General features: G+C 45.0%; 1 protein-coding gene across 2 annotated transcripts in view; it reads right to left on the bottom strand.

Annotated features, from left to right (window-relative positions):
• Positions 1-4,411: 4,411 nt before the first annotated feature.
• MELTF (melanotransferrin) overlaps positions 4,412-27,359 on the bottom strand; it is a 61,815-nt gene continuing 38,867 nt past the window's right edge. For both annotated transcript variants that reach the window (XM_006129846.4, XM_025188106.2), the window contains 7 exons: positions 23,983-24,079; positions 17,950-18,144; positions 14,900-15,056; positions 10,721-10,788; positions 10,432-10,619; positions 6,666-6,864; positions 4,412-5,852 (listed from right to left, as the gene is read on the bottom strand). In XM_006129846.4, the coding sequence (XP_006129908.2) occupies positions 5,782-5,852; positions 6,666-6,864; positions 10,432-10,619; positions 10,721-10,788; positions 14,900-15,056; positions 17,950-18,144; positions 23,983-24,079 (975 nt within the window). In that variant the 3' untranslated portion in view covers positions 4,412-5,781. The remainder of the gene's footprint in view (positions 5,853-6,665; positions 6,865-10,431; positions 10,620-10,720; positions 10,789-14,899; positions 15,057-17,949; positions 18,145-23,982; positions 24,080-27,359) is intronic.

Here is a 27,359-nt window from a genome sequence, read left to right as displayed (position 1 = left end):
GGAAAGGGAAGCTATGCAGGCCTTCTCCACTGGCACTCTCCAAGCAGGGCTGAGGGGGAAAGAGGGAGAAGAAGCGGAGCCATGCAGGCTAGCCCACCACAGCCATACTGTGAGGGGGTGAGGCTGCGCTGCCTGGCCCTGGTTGTGCTTCTGGGGAGGGATCTCCCCCTCCAGTCAGGTGCTGGGGCCAAAGGCTGGGGGAGGAGCATTTGGGGCAGGGAGGCCACTTACCTGGGCTGGTAAGATGGTGAGCCCCATTCCCAACAGGCTACTCCCTTGGTGGTGCACCTGCCCCCCCAGTGGTTACTCTGCAGTATAGCTCTCCCTTGCACTGACTACCCGTCCTCTTTCCCCGCTTGCTTTCCATGTTATGGAAAACAAAGTCCAGGCACATCCCATTTTCCTGGCAGAACCAAACCCTGATCTTGCTTTAAGTTAGGAAACAGATTTGCAGACAAACAAACTCACAAATCTCTAAAATAGATAGATAGATAGATAGATTAGATAGATAAGATTTAGATTAGATAATCTCCCTGGGTGTCCTGGATGGCCAGTGTTTCCCACTAACAAGCACTGAGTCTGAGGGTTTGAAACAATAAAAACTTATATAAATGGGTAACTGGTTACCCAGTAAGCATCACCCACATGAGACTTACCAGCAACCAGTTAACTAGAAGACTAGCCAGGCTGGAGCAGCCCCCTGCCTTTGACTCATAGACTCATAGACTTTAAGGTCAGAAGGGACCATTATGATCATCTAGTCTGACCCCCTGCACAGTGCAGGCCACAAAATCTCACCCACCCCTCCTAGAATAATCCTCTCACCTATATCTCAGATATTGAAGCCTTCAAATACTTTGAAGACCCCAAGATGCAGAGAATCCTCCAGCTGTGATCTGTACCCCATGCTACAGAGGAAGGCGAAAAACCTCCAGGGCCTCTGCCAATCTACCCTGGAGGAAAATTCCTTCCTGACCCCAAATATGGCGATCAGCTAAACCCTGAGCATGTGGGCAAGACTCATCAGCCAGACACCCAGAAAGTTCTCTATAGTAACTCCTATCATCCCTCCATGATGACGCGGCGCCTTATGCGATCTCAGTCTAGCCAGAGCAGCCACCTGTCCACAGCGCAGTGGGCCAGACTCAGCTTGAGCAGCCCTCACCCATGGTGGGCTGGGCCCAGCCACTCCTGAGCAGCCTGTGGTGTGGTGGGACCATCTGGGCTGAAATAGCCCCTGCCCAGGGGCTCCCAATTAACTATTTACTGGTTAACTTTTTAACTGGGATTTTACATCCCTATTATAGGGTAGAGGAGATGACAGAATGAATTTGGAAAAGCTAGATATTAATACATTAACAATATCTATTGAGTAAGACTCCCCTCCCCTTTGTGTGTTTTAATAATCATGCTAACCTCAGTCCACCTCTTGTAGTTATGGGTGACTAATTCATTTTATTCACTTCCTTCCTCTCCAGCTTCCCAACTCACAATTTATTGGTCAAGGTTGGTGGAGTCCAAGAATTTTGGCATGTCAGGCCATCTCTACACTATGAGATAAGGTTGAATTTATTAAGGTCGATGTCTTACCACCTGATTTAGTAAAGTCGAAGGTCCATGTCCTCACTGTGTGCGAGAATTCAATGTAGGTCTAAGTAGCGTGTCCCCAGAAGGAATGTAAGCAACTAATCGATTATCCGATAAGCAAAAGCTCATCGGATAGTTAATACACTAGTCGACTAGTTGCTCCCCCCCCCACTTGTTGCCTCTACAACAAAGAGGCAGCAAACTGGAGTAAGCGGAGGGGGTGTTGGAGGGAGCTGCCTTAAAAGCCAGTTCCCCCCAGCTGCAGCTCCATGAGAGGGGGCAGGAGTGCAGCAGCGGCCAACTTTGAAATGTACAAGAGTCCCCACTGGCCCTGGGCTCCATGGAGCGTTTCAGTCTTTGAAATGCACAAGAGCCCCTGCTGGAAATCCTTATTGATTAATCGATGGACATCCCATCAACTATTCCACTAGTTAATTAATTGAAATTTAACACCCCTAGTCTCCAGTAGGAAGACTGCCATTGACTTAGAGAGTGATACACTGTGGGTAGCTATTCCACAGTGTCTGCAAAGCTTTGCATTATGCTTCTGGTGCATGCTGGGAGCAAAACAGTGCAGCAGAATAAGGCTGGTCTCCCCAGAAACCTGGTGAGAAGGATAAAGAATTCCTCTGACAGCTTCATGGAGATACACACAGAGGCTTCCCACTCTATCTCCAGACACATTAACAAGCTGTTTGGGGACCCCTGTGCTGTGTAGGCACAGAGTACAGCACACCTCACATCCATTTGCCTTAACCTGCTTGTAGCAAGAAAACAACTGTGAACTCACCAGAAGTGCCCTCCTCAGGATCAGTGCCCAGTTATGAGTTGTCCTGGGAGAAGGGGATTGTCTCCAAGGTTATAAAAAGTTCCTGGCTCTTGCTGCTCACTGTCTGGCAATTCTCATCCTCATCCTCATCCTCCCCCTTCACCACCATGCAGCTCCCCTGGGTGTGTTGGGAATTCCAAGGTCTGGCTTGGGAAGCTGATTAGGTCCCCCCCTAGGATCACTCACAACTGCTCATAGAAGCAGCATGTGTGCAACAGTGCAGCAGACTGTCCATTTGCCTCCTTTGTCTTGCGATAGTACTGCCTCAGCTCCTTTATTTTAACAAGACGCTGCCGGGCGTCCCTGGCGTATCCTTTCTCCACCAGGCAGTTTGAGGTCTTCGTGTAAATATCAGTGCTTCGTTTGCTGGTTCGAAGGTCCGAGAGAATGAATTCCTTTCCCCATGTTTTAATGAGGCCCAAAGTCTCCTTCACATGCCATGCTGGTGCTCTTTTGCACCTGGGAACTGGAGCTCATGGAACTTTAACTCATGGCCGTGTGTGCTGCCTACTCTGAGATGTGCTCGCAACACCGGCCTTAAGGGAAATTCAATTAAAACTTACCCAAGGCTTTTCCTGTTCACCTGGAGAGCAGTAGAAGCGCAAAGTTCTGGCCAGAGCAGTCACAGCAGGGCACCGTGGGATGCATCCTGGAGGTCAAATGTGTCAAATTTTGCAATGCTTCGGTCTACAGAACTGTAAATTCAACCATGCCAGGTTGACTTTTGCATTACTCCTCGTGAAAAGAAGGAGTACCGAAATCGACTTCAGTGGCCCTTGAAGTCAACAGGACGGGCTTGGTAGTGTGGACACATTGTTTAGAAAAATCAAACTTATGTATTCGACCTAAACTCGAAGGCTATGTCTACACTCGCGGCTTCTTGCATGAGTAATATGCAAATGAGGCTAAGCGTAGAATATCGCCGAGCCTCATTTGCATACCTAATGAGCCACCATTTTTTTCAGAAGAGGCTCTTGCGCAAGAAGGAACGTCTACACTGTCTCTTTTTGCACAAGAAAATCCCTCTTGCGCAATGCTGTTCTTCCTGAAAAGTAATAGGTATAATGGCATTGCGCAAGAGGGTTTTTCTTGTGCAAGAAGGGGCAGTGTAGACGCTCCTTTTTGTGCAAGAGCCTCTTCTGAAAAAAATGGGGCCTCATTAGGTATGCCAATGAGGCTCGGCGATATTCCACGCTTAGCCTCATTTGCATATTACTTGCGCAAGAAGCCGCGAGTGTAGACATAGCCCTAGTGTTGACCAGGTTTCAGTCTCTAGGCTGAGAGGGAAGTGCTGCCTAGTGTTCTTCAGGGGCCTCTAACAAACAACTAAGGTCAAGTTATTTCAGCATTGATTGCTGGGTATGAAGCCCTGCACCAAAGTCCAGGTTTCTCAGCACCACCATCTGCTTCAGCTCTGATTGCTGCCTTCAAGCCATCTGCTCTTTTGAGACTACCTTTGTCCTGAACCTTCACAATAGGATCAACAGTATATTGAACGCTTAACAGAGTACTCATCAGAGAAAGGCTCTTCATGGAAGACAGAAATTTCTCTTTTCGGTTAGGTCTGTCCAGGAGCTCTTCCCTACTGGGGTCTATGATTTAGTCAGAGTGACTCCTTGCCCAGGCACGTCTAATGCAGTTCTTTCTTTTTCCAACAAGAATAATAGTATTATATTTCCCCAAATATGAAACTTAACTGTATTCTCAAGCATCTCTGGGCCACTTTTCTCCTTATTTATCAACTGGTGTCAATAGTAAAGTCCCTACTTTCTAGCGCATCTCGAAGATGCAGCAAAACCAATGGTTTTAGGTGTGACTTGAAGAAGCTGGGGAAGAATGGCCATAGAAAAGGGAGTGACAATCTACAAATGTACCCAGAGATCTTAAAAGGATTATCCACAAGCAAAGGGGGAACCAGCAAAACATTCTGAGCCAATATTCATTTCCCATACAAACACCATCAGTGCAGAATGAAATGGAGGCATCCTTACCAAATTTTCCTCTTTGATGAGTGTTTAATAACATTCTTTATTAGTTCCAAAACAGGGGATCCCTAAAGAAGCAGGCACACTGACCTAACAACTAAATATTAGTTACACAAGTACACATTTATATTCCAGTTGTACTACAGATGTCTTGTATACAAAGACATGCAAACCACAAAAGCAGGGAGTCACCCAATGAAATTAATAGGCAGCAGTTTTAAAATAAACAAAAGGCAGTACTTCACACAATACACAGTCAAGCTGTGAAAATTGGTGCCAGGGGATGTTGTGAAGCCCAGGCTAACAGGATTCAAGAAAGAATTAGATAAGTTTATGGAGGATAAGTCCATCAATGGCTATTTGCTATGAAGGTCAGAGATGCAACCCCATGTTCCTACACCTTTCACTTACAGATTCTGGGAGTGGACAATAGGGGATGGATCATTTCATAGCTGCTCTGTTCTGTTTATTCCCTCGGACGCATCTGGCATAGGCCACTGTTGGAGGACAGGATACTTGGCTAGAAGGACTGCTGCTCTGACCCAGTGTCATAATTTTATTATAATCTTAGCAGCAGTGTGTGTCCTACTGTGACTCAGCTTGCCAATGAGCAGCCCATTACTGTTCCTGATATACTCTCTTATGTGGACTCGTTACATACTTTTTTGAATGTCAAGCTCCATGTCACTAAAAAATTTAAAAAGTTATATTGAGAAAAGTTTAAAAAGCACTCAAAAGCTTTTTGTCTTGTGTGAACCCAGTGCTTGACAATGCTATGCTGGGACTCAAGCTCTTCAGCCAGTACTTGGGAGCACTATAGAGTAGCCACTCAGCACTCTGTGGCCTGGAGGGACACTGCCTATGGAAGGAGTTGCATGGAGCTCTTCATGGCTTGAGGAACAGAAATCATTTCGCAGGTCATTTGAAAGTAGAAGGAAAGCAAGTGGTATAATAGTTTTAAAAAAGAAGCAGATTTACTAATAATCTAAACTTCACATTTCCCAAATGAGAAATAAATAAGTTGAATTTATCCTCATTTACATTACAGCAAGACAGTAAGTAATGGGGTGGAGAGAAAAGGAAACTTTAGAAAGGAAGAAGCTTATTAATGAAGCTCCTATTTGATAAGTATATCAACTGAAATTTAGGTCTTTAGAGAACAATACAAAAATGGAAAATGGAATCCCTCCTGACCCCTCCCAGATTTCCCATTACCTTTATGGATAGACAGAACAACATAGAATGGACTCTATAATTTTACTGCTCGCCACATGCTTCTCCCATTCATTTTACAAGTTTCATTTCAGTTTATTTATATTATTTACCAGTATTTCAGTTTATGATGATGAATATCTGTTAATCCAAGGAACGGCCTAATGCTCACGAGAAGTAGAATCTAATCAGAACGACACTAGCCACCAGTAGCATAACGATGTTCATGGATACTGCAGCTACAAATAAAAATACACATTGAGCACTACAGATTAGGAGCCAATCTGACTGCTATCTGATTATGAAATGTTTATATACAGGAGCAGGCTAATCAATTTAATCAGCTCCAGCTACAGTTTGGAGGCATTGACTTCACCACAAAGAAAGATTCTAGAGCCAAATCATTCCCAAATGATTACCCAGATTATTCCTGGTGAAGGCTGCATGAATTTAAAAATATCAAGAGCAAAATGACATCTTTCCCTAAGCAGGGAAGAGTGACACTGAGATGCAAAGAGATGCTAATTATTCAAATATAAACCAACTCAGTGAACAGATGCACTTGACTCATCTGCTCCTGAGCTCTCCTTCCCAGCTCCAAAACATAACCCTTGTAATCTCCCTCATTTCCTCTGTGAATGCTGGGATCCCTTGTTTTCTTCCAGTGGGTGAAAAACCTCACTGGATGACTCTTCCCAGCCACCAACATCTACGTAATGCAAGGAGCTGCTCTGGATTTCACACTATCATATTCTCATCCACTGCTGATTGCTGGCTTCAGGCAGCAGTTGGGGACTACAGCAATGGGAAGAAGGGATAGGTCAGAATGGAGCCAATGGGAAGCATTGCCATTGAGGTGGCCAGACTATATTCACTAGCCAAGAATCCCAACACTGCTCTGTCTTTGAGAGCCAAAAATCTGTCCTGCCTCCACATGTCATGGAACCTGGGAATTGTCCAACCCACAAGGATCAGACAGCACCTTACAATTAATACCAAAGAGGAAGTGCTAGAGAAAATCAATCTTACAGACACCAAAAATGGTGGCTTACCTGCCCCAGAGCACTGAGGTAAGTGCATCCCTTCGATGGACTCTATGTATTCACTCCCCAGCCATTCTGCATAGGTTGTTTTCTCTCTTACTGGTACAATCTTAACAGTGGAATCTTTAAAGATCAAGTCTGTTCCTAGTAAATCTGAAGAATCAAACATTTTGAATCCATTTCCATTGCTGTCATTTCCAAAGAAATCCTGAAAGCAATTCAGTTTTCATTAGAACCAAAGTTTGTATTATATCGCAAGTGCTCCATTCGTCTTTAGCAGCATACACAACACAGTGGAAACAAACCCTCTCCGCTGCTCAGAAGCTCGCAGACCAATAATTCTAACTTCAAAATATTTTTCTTCTATTATCAGAAGTTTCTAAAATCAATTTGGAGGAGGGATGTAAAATCCTGTTTAATTGATTAATTGGTTAAACGTGATATTTAATCAGTTAAGTAATTAAAGAGAGGTGGGCATGTGGGGTGTGTGGTTGGGCTGTAATGTCCTCCCTGCCCCCAACAGCTGCACATCCCTAATTTGGAGTAAACTTTTCTATTAGATAAAGGAACTCAATACAATATTCCAGTTAAGGGTGAAATGCTTCTTTAGTGTCTAAGCCCATTCAGTCCTTAGCCAGTCTGCTGTAAATTCCAACATTTGTGTCTGGAACTCCCACTGTAGTTGTCTTTCACATCCATCTATTTAAAATGTAATACGTAAGGACCAAATTCTTCTCCCCGGTTCATTGTTAAAGGGAAGAAAGCAGTTAAAAGTATACAGATAGCAGTCACTATAAAATGGAACAACTTAAAAAACAATGAATAGTCTTGCAGCACCTTAAAGACTAACAAAACCTGTAGACTGTAGATGGTACCATGAGCTTTCATGGGTACAACCTACTTCTTCAGATAAATGGACTGAAGAAGTGGGTTGTGCCCATGAAAGCTCATGATATCATCTACATGTTTTGCTAGTCTTTAAGGTGCTGCAAGACTATTCATTGTTTTTTAAGTTGTTCCAGTTGTAGACTAACTTGGCTATTCTGAAGCTATAAAATGGCAGTTATATAGTGTAGACAATTGTTAAAGAAAGCTAAAAACATATGTAACCCCTCCTGTTGGCTAGCCCAGTGTGAGGTTATTCAGCATAGGGGAAGCTTGTGACTTCTTACACCACTGTGGGGGGAGGGCTAGGCCTGAGGCTGCTTGGTGTGCTCTGCGTTGTGTATGGGTGAGTGCGCCTCAGACCAGACCCACTCCGACAAATCACCAGGATCAGGCTTTATTCTGTAAAAAACATAGAAGAGGAAAACAGTTCAGCAGCCCCTTCTCTCAGCATGCAGCCTGTGTGCTGCTTCTAGCACAGTCCTTGCTGAGACCCTGCTGGGGGCAGAGGGCACATCCTGGCAGGAACCAGGACGTTTTCCCAACATGCCGCAGTTTGTAGTCCACAACTTGTAGTTCCCAGGGCTGCTGCTGAAACACACTGGACCTTGGGCTACACATATGAAAAACACATGAGGTGGGCAGTGGCCTCAAAAACAAGCAGTTTTTAAAGAAGGTTATGAACAAAAGAGATCCTAGCAATGGCTTAGGATCATTACTAGGATCTTAGTACTGGAGAAGGCAAAACAGTTAAAAATGATGAATTCAAATCAATCTTCCTCTTGTATGCTTCCTGGGTTCCAACAAGTGGAGCATGGAGAGTCTAGAAAGACAGTCTCCATATTCTTAGTTCCTGTGCCTGGCATCACGGCAACCCTCTGCAGTCAGGATCAGCGAAAGCCCTGCTGACCTACTGCATCCTTGGGATGACAGTTGCTCAGTGGAGACAGGATTTTCAGAGAATCTAGCTGCCAAACTAACATACCCTCTAGAGTATGTGTGCACTGAGATTTTCATGGGCTTATAGCTCAGCCATAGCTGGGCAGATTTCCAGGGAGCTGGCAAATGGCACATCCCTGACAAGAGAGTGCCCCCTGCCCCCAATTTCAAGTCTTTGCTTCAAAGCATGGAGGTCAACAAAATGGTGTTTTATTAACATGAGCAAACAAGTAACATATTTTCCTCTAATCTTGTGTCAGAGATAGTCGAGCCATTTTAATTGAAACTTTCTCAAAATATTCATCTTGAGGCACAAATACAGCATGGAAAAGTTCAGTTCCCATTGTTTAAGTTTAGCTAAGTTATAAGCAACTGAAAACAGAGACTTATCATGGAAAGTATGGGGCAACCTTAAGTTTAGGTTTCAGTACCTACATATCACCTATAATAAAGTCTAAGTTTTGTTTTAAAAATCCTGCTACCAAGCCCTGGAAGGCAATATGCTTTCAAAAAATTTCTATATCACTACAATTTATCAAACTTGCTATTTTCTCATATAACTATTGCATGTCTATTTATGTGTAGTCCCCTTACTCTAAAGGGGCCTCTCTTTTATTCTGAAAAGACCCTGTGTGCTACAATCCAGACTACAATTCCCATGAGCCCTTGGGAAAAAACAGGAAGGAAGGACTCTGATGGGAGAGAGGACTGCTCTCTTCATGTGCTTGAAGAAAGAGGCCTAGCAGTCTGGGACTCTGCCTCGGGGTTTGGAACCGAAGGGGGAGCCAGGCTGCTGCCAAGGACACTGACCCAGTGCAGGGGCTGTTGGATGCAGCTACTGGATGCCTGTTGGAACTGGGAGTTAGCAGGCTGCTTCCTATAGGCACAGCATGAGGCAGTAAGTTTTGGCCTTGTTGGAAGAGTGCTGCCTGGGACAGAGCTGCTGCTTAGCCTGGACCAAATCCTCACTACAGCTTTAACATCAGCGCACCCACGCAAGCAAGTGTCTGGGACTGAGTCTAGGGGTGTGCACACTCTGGGGTGGGGTCACTGTTGTCTAGCTATATAAGCATAAATTACTATGTGTTTTGTAAATGCTATTCTCTTCTAATTCTGTTAATCCCTGTTTATTTAAGTTAAGTAAAGATTGTTTATTTTAAAGTGTTCTATTCGATGTCTATGATTTGTAGTTGTTCTGGAATTAGATCCAGATTTATGTTGGAATGAGTATATTCCTGTGTACAAGGCCAGCCAGGTGGAGGCACCGCCATTTTACATTCATTGCCAGCAAGGAACTGCAGCAAGGGGGTGGATAGGGCTTTCCCCAACTAAACACCATCACCACTGGGGTGCTCAGGATCTCTTTTGGGTTAAAACACCAGGCGCCCAGGCACACCTGTGAGTGTGACCTGCTCCCCAGTAACCCGGGGAGGAAAAAGGGGGTTACATATGAATTTAGGAAGATGTCAGGTTAAACAAGTATTATGGTAGTGTGCATTTTCTCTCTTTTTCTGTATCTATAAGAGTTTTTCCTGCCAGGAGAAAGAATGACATTATCACGCTCATACGCTCTCTGTGTGATCACACTCTCTGACTGCAAAAGCCACTAGAGAGAAGGGGGTTGGTAAGCGTAGCTCTCTCAGTCTCTGACCGCCAAAGCCACCAGAAAGAGGGGGGGCTAGTAAACATAGCTCTCACGCTCTCTGGACGCGAAAGCTGCCAGGGAGAGGGGGATTGGCAAGCATAGCAAGCAGGGGGCTCAGCCCGCTAGTATTTAAAATGTTTAAATTATGAATTAGGAGCACACTTTAGGATTTTGGAAATTTGCCATTGCAGCCTGTGGTTAGGCCAAGTTTAGTTACCCCTGCTAATAATGATCTGAAAATTACCTGCATTGACTTATTAGATAGTGCCTAAGTACCTCAGCACATAAACTCATTGTAAGTTATACCTGAGCTTTGTCCAGTAGTCCATATACTGCAAAAATGTTGGTGTCTGGGTGGACCATGATAACCCGAGCAGGCACCTGAGCCAAGTGACAATGAGCAAACTGAGTGACTTCAGCTCGGGCTCCATTTGGACATAGTAACTGGAAATCACTGGATTGCAAGTGAAGAGCCCAGGAATCAGCACTATTACCTGCAAAAGGAACATAGCCATTGTGACTCACTAAATGCTTTAGACTAGAGGCAACAAGAAAAATAAAGAGCTGTAATAAAAAGGTATATAAAACTAAGTACCATCAGTGTTGTCAAAAACTGTTGAGTGCTTGACAAAGGCCACTTCACCAGAATCCTCCACCAGACACCTTAAATGAGACAGATAATATTCAGTGCAATGACATACAAACTCAGTAGAGTGCAATATAATGAATGCATCTTTATTTTGTTTATTATCTTTCAAAAAAATGGTATACCATAAGATTAGGATCTGGCCTAGCATATCTCTATGTACATATTTTAGAGTGTGTCTATTTCATGAGGAAATAAAGCGTGGTCAAGAAATTGTCTATACATTTTATCAACCACTATATCCAGTAGCTGCTATTGGTATTGATCTATAACACAAGCACAAGGAATGGATCTTCTGCAGACGATTTTCTTGGCTGTCTGTGCAGCACACTCAGCCTTTCCACACACTTGTAAGTAATGTATCCATACTGTAGCAGGAAATGAAACCAGTTTCCTGCTTGAGTAAGAATGTAGATATATATTTCACTTGTGACAGGTTCAAGCAGGCAAGTAGGAAGTGTAACCCGCCTATTGTTAAGTGAGCAAATAAATGTAACAAACAACTGTAACCGCAGAGTCAGCAGGGTTGCATAGTGCAGCTAACCTTATTTGGAGATAAACCTTACTTCCAAGGATATTAGAAGCAAAATAAGGTAACCAATCATGTTAAGGCACATAAACCAGGAAAGATGTTAACCCTATAAGACCCCTTGCTTACCCGATGCTGGGGGTCGGATTTGCTTTGAGCACTGAGCTCCTTAGCCGAACCTTGCTTGCAAGCAATAAAATTGAGTTGGACCCAGCCTGAAAGTGTGACTCTCTTCTGTGGGCAAATTAGACTAGCCTCCAGGGGACGAACCTTGCACACACAACTGCTTTGGCCCAGGGTCCCAGGATACCATAATCCATTCATGGTGTACATGATTTTAGAAATGGCATAGTTCAGTCACATTGGCACATGCTGCTTATAAGGTTGTTGATTGCGAAATGATTCCCTGAAGCCCTGAAGTGTGACAGAGAGTCTGCCGCAAACTTACATTGTTAGCAAGGGAGAAGGAGAAGGAGCAGGACGAGTAGTCTGGATGAACTGAATACAGCTAGACAAAATGATCTGTAGAGGCTCTACTTGAGTTCATTACTTAGGCATTTGAAAGGCAGCGATCTCCTGGAAGGTGGGAAAGCAAGTACTTGCCAACCCTATCATATGTGTATTTATGTTCAGAAAAGTGTTTTGGGAAAATGGGGCTGAGCGGAAAGAGGTTCATGAAGGATCTAGGGTGAAGAAATAGGAAACAGCTATCTCTCTGGATACAGGCACATGAGACTGGTCTATCTCTCTGGACAGTGAACAGCAGAGATCTGAGAAGGGAGTTCTCTTTAGAAATGAGCTGTACCCACAAAAGGTCATGGTACCATCTACATGTTTTGTTAGTCTTTAAAGTGCTACCAGACTGTGTGTTTTTTTAAAGTTTACCCTCTACAGACTAACTTGGCTACCCCCTGAAGCTTCTAGAAATGTAAGAACACTCTTTCTTCTCTAGCTTAAGGCTAAGAATCCAAATGAGGCATGTTATGCAAACAATGTATTTCAATCTCTTTATTTGTAATGCATCCTGTTTTAAGGAATATACTCATAGATTCAAGACTTTCAGGCCCAAAGGGAACATCATCATCATCTAGTCTGACCTGCACATCACAGGTCACAGAACCTCCCCCACTCCTGTAAACTCTGGCTGAGTTACTCAAGTCTTCAAATCACAATTGAAATACAGAGTTACTGTCCGGGGATGGCGTGGCTGCCCACTGACCCCAAGAGGGAGGCGCCCCTCCCTATGCCTTGGTGGGCAACACCTGGCCTTGATGACCCACTTGATGGGAAGCCAGGAGGCAGGTCCAGAGCTATAAAAGGCCTGCCAGGGAGACCAGTGCAAGCCCATCGCCAGAGAGGGCCAGAAGCCTCCGCTGCATACTCAGAGGATGAGCTGGACCCAGGAGAGGCAGAGAACTGGCTTAGACTGCCAGGGCCCCTGACGGCAACCTGGAGGGACTGCTTGCCCAACTGGGGGTTCCAAACAAAGCCCAGAAGACCTGCACCAGGCGCAGGTACCACCTGAGGGTTAGAAGGGAAGAAGCCCAGGGGTGACCGACCACAGTTTGGCTGCTCCAGAGCCTGGGCAGAGCGTTTTGGAGCAGATCCCCCCTGACCCAGCAGCAGACGGTTCTGCTGCTACTAGGACCCTGGGTTGGGACGCGGTGGAGTGGATGGGCCCACGTACCCCCTGCCACCATGCCCTTGAGTGGCAGTCTCCCTCCTCAGCAGCCTGCACCTGCTGGTGCCACGTCCTGAGCATGGGCCTGACTTTTGAACTGTTTGCCTTGCTGCCCCATCCCGCACTGAGGCCGGGGCTGCTGGACTCTGTGTGCTGCCCCGCCCCAAACTAGGCTTGGGGCTTCGAACTGTTTCCCTGTTCACCACCTGACCCGAGCAGGGCCTGGCCCTGGACTGTTTGTTGATCAGCCCCCAGCCCTGAAGAGCCGAAGGGCCAAGCTAATTCCCTGAGAGACTAATTAGGGGGTAGTGGGGCTGAGTGGCCACCCAGTGACCAGGAGGCCCCCCTCCCCAAGCCCTAAAGGCTTACAGTAACAGTTACTAGTTTTAACCTGCAAGTGCCCCAAGCTGCAGAAAAAGGCAAAATCCGCCATGGTCTCTGCCAATCTGACCGGGGGGAGGAAGGGTATAGAAATTCCTTCCAAACCTCAGATACAGTGATCATTTGAACCCTGAGCATTTGCAACACCCAGAAGCCACACACCTGGAACAAATTCTTTGTAGTAACTCAGCCCTTTTCATTTAGTATCCCATCACCAGCCACTGGGGATATTTGCGGCTGGCAGTCTCAGATCAGCAATATATCATGTACAGTCTCATCATGCCATCCCCTTGAGAAACTTATAAAATGCAATCTTGATGCCAGCTAGGATTTTTGTCTCCACTCCTCCCCTTTGGAAGGCTGCCCCAGAACTTCATTCCTCCGATCGCTAGAAAGCTTTGCCTAATTTCAAACCTAAACTTGTCGATGGCCAGTTTATAACCATTTGTCTACACAGTCTATCTGAAATGACAGCAAAATCTTCAAACCCTTTAGAAGAGGAAGAGCATGCAAAAAGGAACTGTAAGCTGTGCACAGCCTTCCTGACAAAGTCCTGTTAGGTCAGGAATGGGGAGCACCCCACATTCTGGTTTTTTGCCACTGGCCTGCCTCCCCTTGTAGGAGTGGTATAGCAGCTGGAAATTGGCTACCAACCATCGGTGCTCCCCCACTGAAGGGGAGGAATGTCATTGTAGAAGAGAGACAGGGAACTGTTTGTAGGTCACCTGGTTGCTCTAGGTCAATTAAGGTGGCACAGAGACAGGATTGGGAAGGTGCTGCAGCAGTGGCAGGCTGTTTGTGGTGGGAGGAGGGGGAAGCCGAGTGCAACTGTGGAGAGTTAGGAGACAGGCAGCAGCATTTAGCACCCCAAGCTCCCAATGCAGTCCAGCAGCTGTGACCTTCTCAAAGGGCCAACAGATCAATGCGTCAATCTGGGCTTTTAATTGCTTTAGAGAGCATGAGATATCACAGAGGGGGCTGGGTACATTTTTATTGCTGGGCTTCTGGGAGATGTTCATGGGACAAGTGCCATGTTAAACTTATTAAAAAGACAAGAAAAAAACAACAAATGGTCTGAGCACTTTATAGTCTAACAAAACACATAGATGGTATCATGAGCTTTCGTGGGCACAGCCCACTTCTTCAGATAACCGGAGTTATGAGCTTAGAAGTGGACTGTGCCCACGAAAGTTCATGATACTATCTCCATGTTTTGTTAGTCTGTAAAGTGCTACCAGACCATTTGTTTTTTTTCCTGTAACAGACTAACTCTGCTACTCCCTGAAGCTTCTAAAGAGACAAGGTGATTGAAGTAATATATTTTATTGAACTTCACACATCGTGCCTCTCTAATATCCTGGGATTGACATGGCTACAATTAAATACAACATCTTCAACTTATGATAACCATGAGGAAAATGCCACTCACAGCTGCAACAAAAACAAACAACTTTTGTTAACCAAGACTGCAGAATAATGCCTTATCAGTGATCGCAAAATAAGCATCCATGCTGCACAATGATTGTTTGTTCATTACCTGAAGGCTCCACTGTAGCTATAATAACGTTCCTGGGTACTTGCATCACATTTATGGTTTCCACTGTTATCTCCAACACAGAGCTCACAGAGTTTTGTTGGGTAATTGGCCATCTTGGCCGCAGGCACACAGCTAGCAGAGAAAAAGTCACTCACAGCTGGAAAGAGAACATTGTCCCAACACAAAGCATAAAGAGATGAGTGTCAGCCCTTCACAAAACAACTTAACAGTAGCATTTAATGACATGACAATTCTGGTTTCACTAAAAAGCCAGCGACATGTACATTACATGGTTCTTAAAGGGAATGACTAATTACCTCTTTCAAAACATCTTCAAAATGCTGTCTACATTGTTAGCCAGTGAGATAATCTGAAGGAGAAGTTGGAGAGATTTTCCAGAAGTACACACTAAGCTTACAGTTGGTTAACAAGGGCACAAATGGCTTTGATTACAATAAAAATGAGCAGTCCTGTGGCACCTTAGAGACTAACCAATATATATAGATAGTATCATGAACTTTTGTGGGAAAGAGCCACTTCTTCAAATGAAAAGTGGGGTTTGCCCACGAAAGCTCATGACCTTATATATTTGTTAGTCTTTAAGGTGCCACAGGACTGCTCGTTGTTTTTAACATTACAGACTAACACAGCTAAACCTCTGAGATTTGATTACAATAGACACTTCAGCAAGTTGTTTTCAGATTTTGCATGTCCATTTTGTTAAAACATGCAAATCAATGAACTCAGTGCAAAATTGTTCCCTGTGTTGAAAATGCACTTGCACACTTCAAGAAGAATATGCATAATACCAGACATGCACAGTGCACACTTCTTTGTTCATTCATTTGCATTCATATTCTTGATTAATAATGCAATTGCAGAGGTAAAATGCTACTCCAGGAATTCTGAGCTCAAAGTCTGCAAACCTTGTTTAATCTGATAGGGTATGTCTACACTTGTAGCCTATTTCAGAATAGGGCTGCAAATGTAGGCATTCGGAATTGCAAATCAAGCCCGGGATTTAACTATCCCCTGCTTGATTTGCATCTTCCTGGCCAGGTGCCATTTTTGAAATTTAAAAGCCCGGAATAACTGTCTGCGTCTACATGCGGCAGTGAAACGGGCGTTGGAAATAAAGCCCTATTTCAAACTACCTGTTATTCCTCCTGCAATGAGGTTTAACAGGTAGTTCGAAATAGGGCTTTATTTCGAACGCCCATTTCACTGCCACGTGTAGACACGGGCAGTTATTCCGGGCTTGTACATTTCAAAAAATGGCGCCCGGTCAGGAAGATGCAAATCAAGCACGGGATATTTAAATCCCGGGCTTGATTTGCAATTCCGAATGCCTGCATTTGCAGCCCTATTCCAAAATAGACTGCAAGTGTAGACATACCCATAAGGACTTGATGAAATAGGAATTTTTCAGGATTTGGCCCATGCACAATCTGTGCACACAATTAAGCTAAACTTTTCAAATATTTGGCCCACATGTCCATTTTTGGTTGGAAAATGCACCAGAACTGTGGGACAAATTCTCCATTGAATTCCAGTAACTTCTGTTTCATCATATTGTCTTTAGTGAGTTGCACAGATTTTGACTCCACATTTATTCTTCATTCAGGACTTCCATACCAAACTAAGAGCCAAATCCTGCAAGCCTTACTTACACAAATAGTCCCATTGACATCAATTATTCCCAGAGGTGCACACTGAAGTACATATAAGGGGATGGTTGGCCCCTTACTAAGGCTCAGTAGGGGTACTGGTTGGTTTGCTCCCAGTAGCAAAAGGGAGGGGGCGGATCTCTGAGAAATCAAGACCCTGGGACTGACAGCCCCCAGGAACAATGAGAAGAGGCTAGCACTCTATGGTTAGCCTGATTGACTGGCAGATAGGCAGGTTAATGCAGGAGTGAGGAGGCTGTGGAGAGCGCTGTCCTTTGTGTGAGCTGGCGTTGCCTGGTTCAGAGCGAGGCTGAGCTGGGGAGAGGGGCTATGCCAGCCAAAGAACCAGAGACACAGCCCAACAGCAGGGCCCTTCTGGGAGCAGGGCTGCAGCCACAGAGCCAGAGGGACAAGGGAAGCAGCCCAGGAGCTGGAGGTAGCGCAGCAGAGAATGGCGCTGGGCCTGAAGCAGCCTGGAGCTGGGAGGATGGGGGAGGGACCAGCAATGGAAAGTGAGAGGGGACCCTGGATAGAGACCCCGAACAGGCCAGGCAGGCCAGGCTAGCGATAGGACTGACACTGGGGAGCAGGATCCTGCTACTCAGAGCAAGTGTCTGACTTGCAGCAGCCAAGGCCTGAGGAGGAAGCCTGGGACCTCCTAGGAAAAGACTGTGACCTGGCCTGACACCCCAGAGATTTGATTTGAACTGTATGTTCTGATCCGTGGGTCAGGGAAGCATCCAGTGTGTGAAGAAAGCACCCTGAAGTGGGAACCCCCAGGTCCTGCCCTAGATGACCACAACAAGAGTGGGGGTTGTGCCTCAGGAATCCTGTTGCGGTTACAGGGACTCGGCCACACAGGAGAGTGGAAGGGAAGCCCTCAAGATCTCGGAGGCCTCTGAGTAAAGGAAGTGGGAGCAGGGACTCCAATCCTTTTACTAGCCCATTTTACTGGGACCATGTAGAAGCCAGGAAAGTTTCCCTCAAATAGTAGGACCCTTCCCCTGCTTACATATAGAGTTTATGACATTGCTTCTCTAAGGACTGCTTTCAGGAGAGAAAGGACTGTAGGATTGGGCCCATATTGTTTTGCAGTGAGTTAACCATAAGATGAAACAGAAAGAAAAGATTCTTCTACCCTACCAAGGCAATTTCTCAATGTGTTGCACAGAGGTTTACGCGCATCACTCCCATGACTCTTCCCAGGAGTCTTCCCAAGTGTAACAGACCTAAGTTCTCTGGCATCAAGATAAGAATTTAATGCCAATATGAAACAAATCAGTATAACACTGAGCTATGGAACTTCTCGTGGGATTTTTCTTTCCTGAATAAAAAAGGCACAACCTAACTGTCACTGTCTCTTCTGATGTGCGGAGCCCTTACCTTGAGGAATATTACAGTCTGTGGGCCTAATAAAACCTCGTTTAATTAGAATGCCAATAGGGATGTTCCATCCAGCCATTCTCCCATATCCTGTGTGGCAAGACTTTTTCCCTTTCAAGTCATTGATGGTAAAAGCATTGGAAGTGTTCCGTTTCACTAATGCCACAGCATAGTACATGTTGCTGTTGTCATCACCTTGTCAGGAAGAAAAAAAGAATTATTATTTTTTTCCTGAGTATCCTTATTGCTTCATGAAAACCCAATTAATATATCAGAACCATTGAAGTGCATTTGCTGCTAAATCTCTAGTTCATCCTACATGAAGGAAACTGCAGCAGCAATTTCAGACTATGAAATGTGGAAAGTCATTTTTGCTCTTTTCATTATAACGAGCAATTCTTAATTAGCTGTTTCACATTAACAATCTGACTTTCATGTTGAGCTATTCATTTCTATAGCTGTCTTTACTGCTGACTTAGTATAAAGATAGGGCTAAATTGCTTTTTCAAAGGTCATGAAAATATTTCTATACATTTTAGTTTTTAGATATTACTCCCTACCCATTTTTGCCTCCATTCATTTTGCAAAAATCCTCCATTTGGGTACTGTCAAAGCTGTTCCTCACTCTGGCACAACGAATGCAGGAGTTGGGCCCCCGCAAGAGCACTCCAAAATCTTATCTCTACAGGCTCTGGTACAACTCCCCCCCAAATCCTAATCCCCAGATTTTGGGGAATCCACTGTCACCAACAAGTGCTTTTGAACCCACAAACAGGGGTGGACACTTGAAACCAACCCCAGGGGTACCCCAAGCTCTTTTCCCCCCAAAGATCTTGAAAAAAAAAAAGAGAAAAATAAGCTGCAGTCTGTGGTAGCTGACCTCTCAGTCAGGCATGCAGATACACCCAGACAGACCTTCCAGTCACAAAAATCAACCAAAACCAGTTAATTAGAAAAAAAACCCAAACTTTTATTATCAAAACAGAGCTACAGTTGCAAGCATAGTAAATTGACTAGATGGACAGAGCCACCATTTGATATAGATACTCAGGGAAAGTCCTTGGGCTGAAGACCGAGTTACAAAAGGGGGGAAAAAAACCACTTAACAAGCTCAGACATTATTTCCACATCCCCAAACAAGGAAAACAATAAATTCTGATGGACTAGCTAAACTTTTCCCTACGCATGCGAACCTCTAGTTCGAACTTAATTCGAACTAGTGGAGCACTTAATTCGAACTAGGAAAGCCCTCCCCAGCTTTCCCTGGTGGCCACTCTGGGCACCACCAGGGAAACTCTTCTGCCCCCCTCCCAGCCCCGGAGCCCTTAAAAGGGCACGGGCTGGCTACGGTGCCCGTGCCAGGTGCAAGCCTGCCAGTACCCAGCCAGCAGACCCTGCACCTGGCACGGCTCGAGCCAGCCACCCGCTGCCACCCAGCCCTCCGCCTCTTCCCGGGACCAGGCTGGCGGCTCCCAGGAGCCTGCCCAGGTCTGCAAGAGGCGGGCGCCCGCCTGGTCTAGTGCAGACATCGTGGATCTCATCCACGACCTCCGCACTAGGCACAGGAAAGTGGCCATCTAGGGCAGGATAGCTGCCAGCCTGGCCACCCAGGAGCAGCTTTGCATGAAAATCAAGGTGGTCCACTGAGACCCCCGACCCTGAGCCCTGAGCTTAGAATGGCCGTACTGGGTCAGACCAAAGGTCCATCTAGCCCAGTAGCCTGTCTGCTGACATCGGCCAACACTAGGTACCCTGGAGGGGATGGACCGAAGACAATGACCAAGCCATTTGTCTCATGCCATCTATCTCCAGCCTTCCACAAACAGAGGCCAGGGACACCATTTCTACCCCCTGGCTAATACCATTCCATGGACCAAGCTTCCATGACTTTATCTCACTTCTCTTTAAACTCTGTTCTAGTTCTAGCCTTCACAGCCTCCTGCAGCAAGGAGTTCCACAGGTTTACTATTTGCTTTGTGAAGAACAACTTTCTGTTATTAGTTTGAAGCCTGCTACCCATTCATTTCATTTGGTGTCCTCTAGTCCTTCTATTATGGGAACTAATGAAGAACTTTTCTTTATGCACCCTCTCCACACCACTCATGCTTGTATAGACCTCTGTCATATGCCCCCTCCGTCTCCTCTTTTCTAAGCTGAAAAGTCCCAGTCTCTTTAGCCTCTCTTCATATGGGACCTGTTCCAAACCCCTGATCATTTTAGTTGCCCTCCCCTCTCCCACCCTCTCTCTTCCCCTCTCCCACCTCCTTTTCCCAGTCTCCCCGAGTTTTGTTCAATAAAGAGTTTCTATTTTTGAACACACGTGTCCTTTATTTTGTACATCAGAAAGGGGGAATAGGGAGGGGTAAGTGGAAGGAGGTGAGAGAGGAATGGGGTACGGCTCTGCGGGCTCCTTGGGGTGGAAGCTCTCCTGCAGCCCCTCGACTGACCCTCCCCCGGATGGCAGCCTGTGGCAAGTGCAGCTGGGCTGATGGCTGAGTGCTGTGATGTGCCGAGTATGGGCATTCAGGGCACTCCAAGCTAGGACTGCTTTGCTGTCCCTCATCGAATTAGACAAGTGAGCGGGGAGCCCCTGAGAACTGTCTGTCCAGGGTGGGGGTCGGGTCCCTTTAAGTACAGCCCTCGGCTAGCCTGAGACAGCAGCTCCACGCTCTAAGTCCTAATCTGATGCCCTGCCGGCACTGGTTCTGGCCAGCCTTAACCCCGGTTCAGGGTCCACTCAATGTGGACATGATAGTTCAAATTAGCAAAATGCTAATTCGAACTAGTTTTTAGGTCTAGATGCACTAGTTCGAATTACCTTAGTTCGAATTAACTAATTCGAATTAAGTTAGTTCGAATTAGTGCTGTAGTGTAGACGTACCCTAAGAGAACACTCCAACTCATCAGATGAAATGACTCTCTCACAAAATCTTTAAGGTGCCACAGGACTTATTGTTTTTTAAGTTACAGTCTAACATGGCTACCCCTGCTACTGGACTAGATGATCCCTTAGTCTGATTTGGTATGGCAATGCCCAGGTCCCTATGATTTTAACAAGATCACTCTTTAATAGCATAGGACTTTTCATGGTCAAGCAAGATTATAGTTGAATTGTAAGGCTCCCAAGTTATATCCTTAATTCATAAAGAGTTAATACTGTGTTATAAAATGCCAAAGCTCTATTATCATCATAATCTCAATAAATATGACAAACATGTTACTGTAGTAAGATGAAGGCCTAAAACATAAGCCAATGCAGCACAGGCCTGGGCTGAGGCCTGAGGCCTAGCTAACAATGGATAAAACATGGCTAAGAAAGCAAAGCTAAGCTGTGAACAAGAGGCAGGCCCCAGCTCACAGAACTTGGCATGAACAGGGCCGAGAGTGCAAAACACTAATTGGTGCTGGGTACTGACTTCAGAACAATAATTGGTACTGGTCATAAGTGGAAAGCACATGATATCACTAGCTCATTAAAAAAAGACCTTGGTACCCACTCCTCACAGATACTGACTCAGGTTCAGAAACAGGTCTAGAATGACAGCTGAAACAAAATACAGGTCTATGTAGCACTTTAAAGACTAACAAGATGGTTTATTAGATGATGAGCTTTCGTAGGCCAGCATGACAGCATGATGGATAGAGATGATCTAATCAAACCATGAGGTACAGGGTGATGGGTGGTATCTAAGTGTAGCCAGACAGGAACCCCCACCTAGAACATCCATCTTTGCTTGCTTGGAAGCATACAGGGTACACAGAGCAGTAAAATCAGCACAGTCTTTGAAGCCTTGACAGGAGGCCCGGATATGCTGGCTGCTGTGACCCTGGATGGCTGTAAACAGAGATACGCCAATCGCTGACCAAGAGGCTGCCAAGGAGTGCCCTTGACTGAAACCTATATTGATACGCACACACTCGTCCGGGGGGAGGAAGCTCCCGCCCAGTAAAGAATGGCCAGTACTCACAATTTAGTTATCTCTCTTGCAAGTGTAAATTAAGTTGAAACTCCCTTGTAAGAACTGGCGTCACAAAGACGGGTCAACACAATTTGGCATCTTAGATAAGAAAGAGGATACGGGCCGCTATGGGTATAAAGATGGGTCCAGCAGCACACTTACTCTGAGTGTCAATCTACCATCTATCTGCTGGTCGGGTTAGGTGATTAGCCTCCCGAGGTTCCACGGGGACGCCCACCTCGTATTCGTCTTTCCTAGGAATTGAGGGACCGGCCCTGGCCTGATACGCTGGAGTCGAGAGGCACAGAAGGGGTAAAAATTGTACCTGGATGTGGTCCTTTGTCTTAAGTGTACACATAGATTTAGAGCTCTTTAAAGATTAAACTGTCACTTGGTACCATTATTTCTATTTTCTATTTTTATTTTCTTTGTAACCATTTTTAAGATCTATATTTGCTAGCAGTTACGAAAGAGAGCAATAGCCATTGTAACCATATGATTTATAAGCTTCTTTAAAAAACCTGTAACTGTTTAAGCTTTAACCTGACTCCTTCAGTTGCTGTAACAGAACCAAGCACAATTTAAAAGAACTCCAGCCGGTCATAAGGGACAGATACAGGGAGATCTGGGGTGTTTGGATTGTGTCGCTTCCAGAGGACAGATCTGTGGGGCATCTCTCAGCCTTCCCTAGGCTGCCCGCTGCGAAGGGATCATGTATCCTAGCAGTCAAAATCTGAGGTGTAATAAGCTCTCCCTGTAAACTCTGGGGCATCTCTCAGCCTGTAGGCTGCCCGCTATGAAGGGACCCCGGTCCTAGCGGTCAAAGATACGGACCTTAAACTTCTTGGGGTGCCCGTCAGCCTTCTCTAGGCTGCCCGCTGCGACAGGACCTTGTGTCCCAGCAGTTGAAGACTCGGGTGTAACTAACACACACACACACACACACACACACACACACACACACACACACACACACACACACACACACACACACACACACACACACACACCCCTGACCATCGGCTGACACTAAGTAGCATCAGAGGGTGGTAACCTGACAACGTCAGAGGGTGGCAACCTGATACATCAGCAGTGAGGTGTGATTTGTTGTACCTGTATATAAGGGAGTGTCTTGGGGGTGCAGTCTTTGAATGACCTAGGGGGCAGTGGGACCTCCCATTGATTGAGTTGTTCCATTATGGCAAGGACATATGCGTAATGGTTCAATAGAATCTACTGACAACTATTACTGTACTTCGCTCTACAATAAACCTGGCCTGGCACCTTTAATCCTTATCTGCTTTGTGGTCTTTGGGGGCTCTCTTGGGATCTGCTGTGGAGACTAAGTGCACAAGTCGACACAGCACACATCACTGAGCAAACATGCAAGCAGACTTCGGGTTATCATCATCAACGGAACCAGAGACCTGTGAGGACACCTCGGTAGTAAATCTTGACCGGCCCTTCTTGAATAACTACAGTTACAAAGTTGGAAACAGCACCATAGTGCAGATCACTTGTCTACGCAATCCTGTACCCTGCCTCCACCAATGACTAATACCAGAAGATCAGAGAGACAAACCTTTTACAGAACAGTTTTATCTGAAGAAGTGGGTTGTGCCCATGGAAACTCATGATACTATCTGTATTTTTTGTTTATCTCTATGGTGATGTGGGACTATTCACTGTTTTTTAAGTTTTTTCAGTTACAAACTAACAGCTGCCCCTCTGAAACTTTTACAATGCATCTAATTGTGCAAAACTTCATGTTTTATTCTGACAGCATATTGTAAGATGTCCTAATTGGTCTGAAAGGAGACGGATATTATTCAAGTCCATGGTCAGTGACTCACTCCTATCTAATTATCTCAGTCAACAGCTTAACAGAGCACCCCAGTTCTATCAACATTGAGTCACTTAAGTCCAAGGTGTGGGGTTTATTGGATCAAATATATTATTTAGCTTCTGTCTGAAAAATGATTTTCCATACAGGTCCACTGACCTCAAACTATGTTTCTGGAGTGTTTTCAAACAGCATGGAAAACAGAAACCCTATGTTCTCTGCTCTTCTTACCAGAATAACTTTCTCCAGCAGCTGGCACAAGGCCATACATCTTCCCAGCTATGTAAATATCAGCTCCATCCACACTTACAACATCACTTTCTTTTCTCTGAAAGGAAATAACATTCATGAGTTGTGTGAAAAAAAAAATCCTTCCTAGATACAGAGATGACACACATCTAGGGTGCGTCTAGACTGGCAAGATTTTGCGCAAAAGTGGCCGCTTTTGTGCAAAATCTTGCCGCCTGTCTACACTGGCCATGAGTATTTGCGCAAGAACACTGACTTTATACTGTACAAAATCAGTGGTTCTTGCACAAATACTTCGACACTCCCGCTCAGGGATAAGCCCTCTTGCGCAAGAGGGCCAGTGTAGACAGCCAAGTTAATTTCTTGCGCAAGAAAGCCCTATGGCTAAAATGGCCATCGGAGCTTTCTTGCTCAAGAGAGCATCTACACTGGCACGGATGCTTTTGCGCAAAGGCAAATCTTTTGTGCAAAGGCACATGCCAGTGTAGACGCTCTCTTGTGCAAATACTTTTAATGGAAAAACTTTTCCATTAAAAGTATTTGCGCAAAATCATGCCAGTCTAGACACAGCCATCTAGTTTAAGCACCTCTCAAAGCAAGACTCCAGAAGGTATATCAGCGGCCTCATCCTCCATCACCCCTACAATGAGTCCTGGCCCTGTAAAGATAACACTCCTAGTCCTGCTCCACAGACCAATAAATTTTAAGCAGATTCTTCAGCTAGTTGTGGATAGCCAAAGTCATTTTTCTGTCAAATCTGACCTACACATTGCAGAATAAAATCTAATAACCAAACAAGATTCAGATGCAAAAATGCAGACATGCAATCTCAACAGTAATAGATTCAGCTCTTAGGAGACTGGCCAGTGTTAGGGAGTAAAGAAGGTTGGATCTCTAGACTCATTGGTGATACTTTGGTAGAAAGGCTTTTGGCTACTGAAGGAATATTTACAGGGCAAAACCTGCCACAGTGGTGAGTCTCAGAGCCCAGGTCTATACACTTAAGCTTGCGGGGAACATGCTATGGCACTAAAAACAGCTGTGTAGATGTTTGGGCTGAGCCTGAAGCTAGGGTTCTGAATCTCATCTGCCTAGCTAAACTTCAGAGCTCAAATGAGAATATCTGTGAACCTGTTTTAGTGCAGTAGTGCTATCATCCTGTAGTTGCCCTGGACTCAGACTCACTGCAGCGCTTTTTTTGGTCAAGCAGACATACCTTGGAAGGCCCAGTCAGATTATGATTTTTGCTAGAGTGAGTTTCAACAAGCCCCATATCCTTTTTGCCAGCAACTCCTCCTCTCCATGGCATTCCTCTTCCATTTTCCCACTGCTGGTCCTGGCCATGTTCGAATGGTAGGATCCAGCCCCATAGGTAGTGGAACACAGAGAGCTCAAAACAGCCCTGTGTTCTGACATGGCAATGAGAATTAACTGGGAAGACAAAGAGCTACTGCACTGGTATCTTCAGATAATGCACTCGAGTCACTGTGCTCCAGCTAGCTTAGCTCACGTGATAATGACCATACTTCAAACCTGCACTGAGTTACACACAGCAATTGGATTAGGTGCTGCTGAGTTGTTGTGACTCAGGCTGTTGCATCCCCTCTGCTCTGGACAACTGAAGAGCTCCAATCCCTTCTCCCTTGAACCAGCTAGTTCAAGTTGAAAGCACCACTTAGCTTGAGCTGGGAATTTTGTGTGTGGTCAGGAGTCGAGTTAGGGGTAACACTTGAATTACAACTCACAGTAACTATGCTATAAAGACACACCTGTATCTGTATTATTGGGTCCTGGGACATGGCTCAATCTCAACAGGAATGGGACACGATGGGCCTCAGTTTTGCTATTGATGTTTTAGAAATTTCCTCTAAAGTGAACAAATATAACAAGACTGAATTCAAATTCAGCCTCAGATTTCTGAAGAAATTACATAGAGGCCACTATTACTTATTTAATTGTACAATAAATTCTGCCCCAGGGATAGTTTCATTGAATTTCTGTGTGTAATTGAATATGCTTCAAAGCAGCACAGAGGCCATAGTCAGGGTAGCTGCAATTTAATAATGGATGAAGGAAGCAGACCGATCTTTTCATACAAAGTGAATACATAACTAACCTAGTTTATAAGAGGCACCTGTAGATTTCAGCTGATAAAGGATGCTATGGACACATGATACTGTAACATCTAAAGCCACCTAGGACTTCAGAGCTATCACTTTTCTGCACCTCAGAATTATTCAGAACTTCACAGTAATACTAGGAATAAAACTCAGATATTCGAGTTTTTCCCATAACTCTTACACTAAATATATTTCTTAATTTTTTTCTTGTACACATTTTTGCAAATTTTGTAACCCTTATGTAAGATTTATATCCCTGAGATGCTCTGGCAATAGTGACGACATAGCTCTCACAAATCACAACTGCATTGCTATTTATAAGTGTTATGGGGTGGGATATAACTATCGAATTGTGAAGACTGTTCTGTACTTGTACTAAGATTTTGGCTGTGTTAGTCTGGATCTACCATGGGGTAGTCTGTTATGTGATATCCCAGACAGCCACCCTGCTCAGGAAAGGCATTTGATACTTTGCTGAAGGGTCACCATAGAACTATCAGAGTTAAACATCTGTTGACTTTGACTCTCAACTACAGGCCCATTCTCATGGAGCAATGGAATTTATACAGAGGCCTGCAGGGTGAAAGAAGGTGAAGCAAGCACACTGGGTGGCTTTGGAATGTCATGGTTTGAAAAGATGCCACAAAAATGGAGGATCTGTTTAAGAGCAGATTCTGCTCTGTATAGGGAGCCAACCATTGCCACATGTAACCAGGACTTCAGGAGAGGAGTGTAGGAATATCAACAAGCTATGGACTCTACAGACAAAGTGAACCCAGACTAGAGAGGATGTGCCTCAGAACTTGTGTTATTTAAAAACCCTGTAACTCTCAAGTGCTTGAAGAGTCAGGTCACTGTGACAGGACTGCTGGAACCAGGGTTGCAGTTGCATCCCTGTCTGGAAGTGGTTTCCATTCTGTATAGGATTTGCAGTTTGGGTCAATGGCTCTTAGCAGTCCCACTATGTAAATTGTTCCTGAAATCTTGTACTGTAGTTCAGACATTTTTTGCAAAGTTTCTGTTCTTTGCTGTCCTGCCATGTTGATCTCAAAGGGGTTAGCTCAAGGATGCCCAAAATGCTCCTAGTCTAAACAGAACTTGGACAGGGCGATGTATAAGCAACTGGGGGACTCAGGAAATTTCAGAAACTAATTCTGGATTATAGAGCAGCTCTCCCAAGATCCACTTGGCTTGAAAGCACACGGGATCCAGCCATTGTGGCCACTTACAGAAGATGAT

The sequence above is a fragment of the Pelodiscus sinensis genome, chromosome 10 (assembly GCF_049634645.1).
Source record: "Pelodiscus sinensis isolate JC-2024 chromosome 10, ASM4963464v1, whole genome shotgun sequence".
In the NCBI taxonomy this organism is placed as follows: domain Eukaryota; kingdom Metazoa; phylum Chordata; order Testudines; family Trionychidae; genus Pelodiscus; species Pelodiscus sinensis.
Note: the sequence above shows the minus strand (reverse complement) of the source record. Positions and strands in the feature narration are given on the sequence as shown.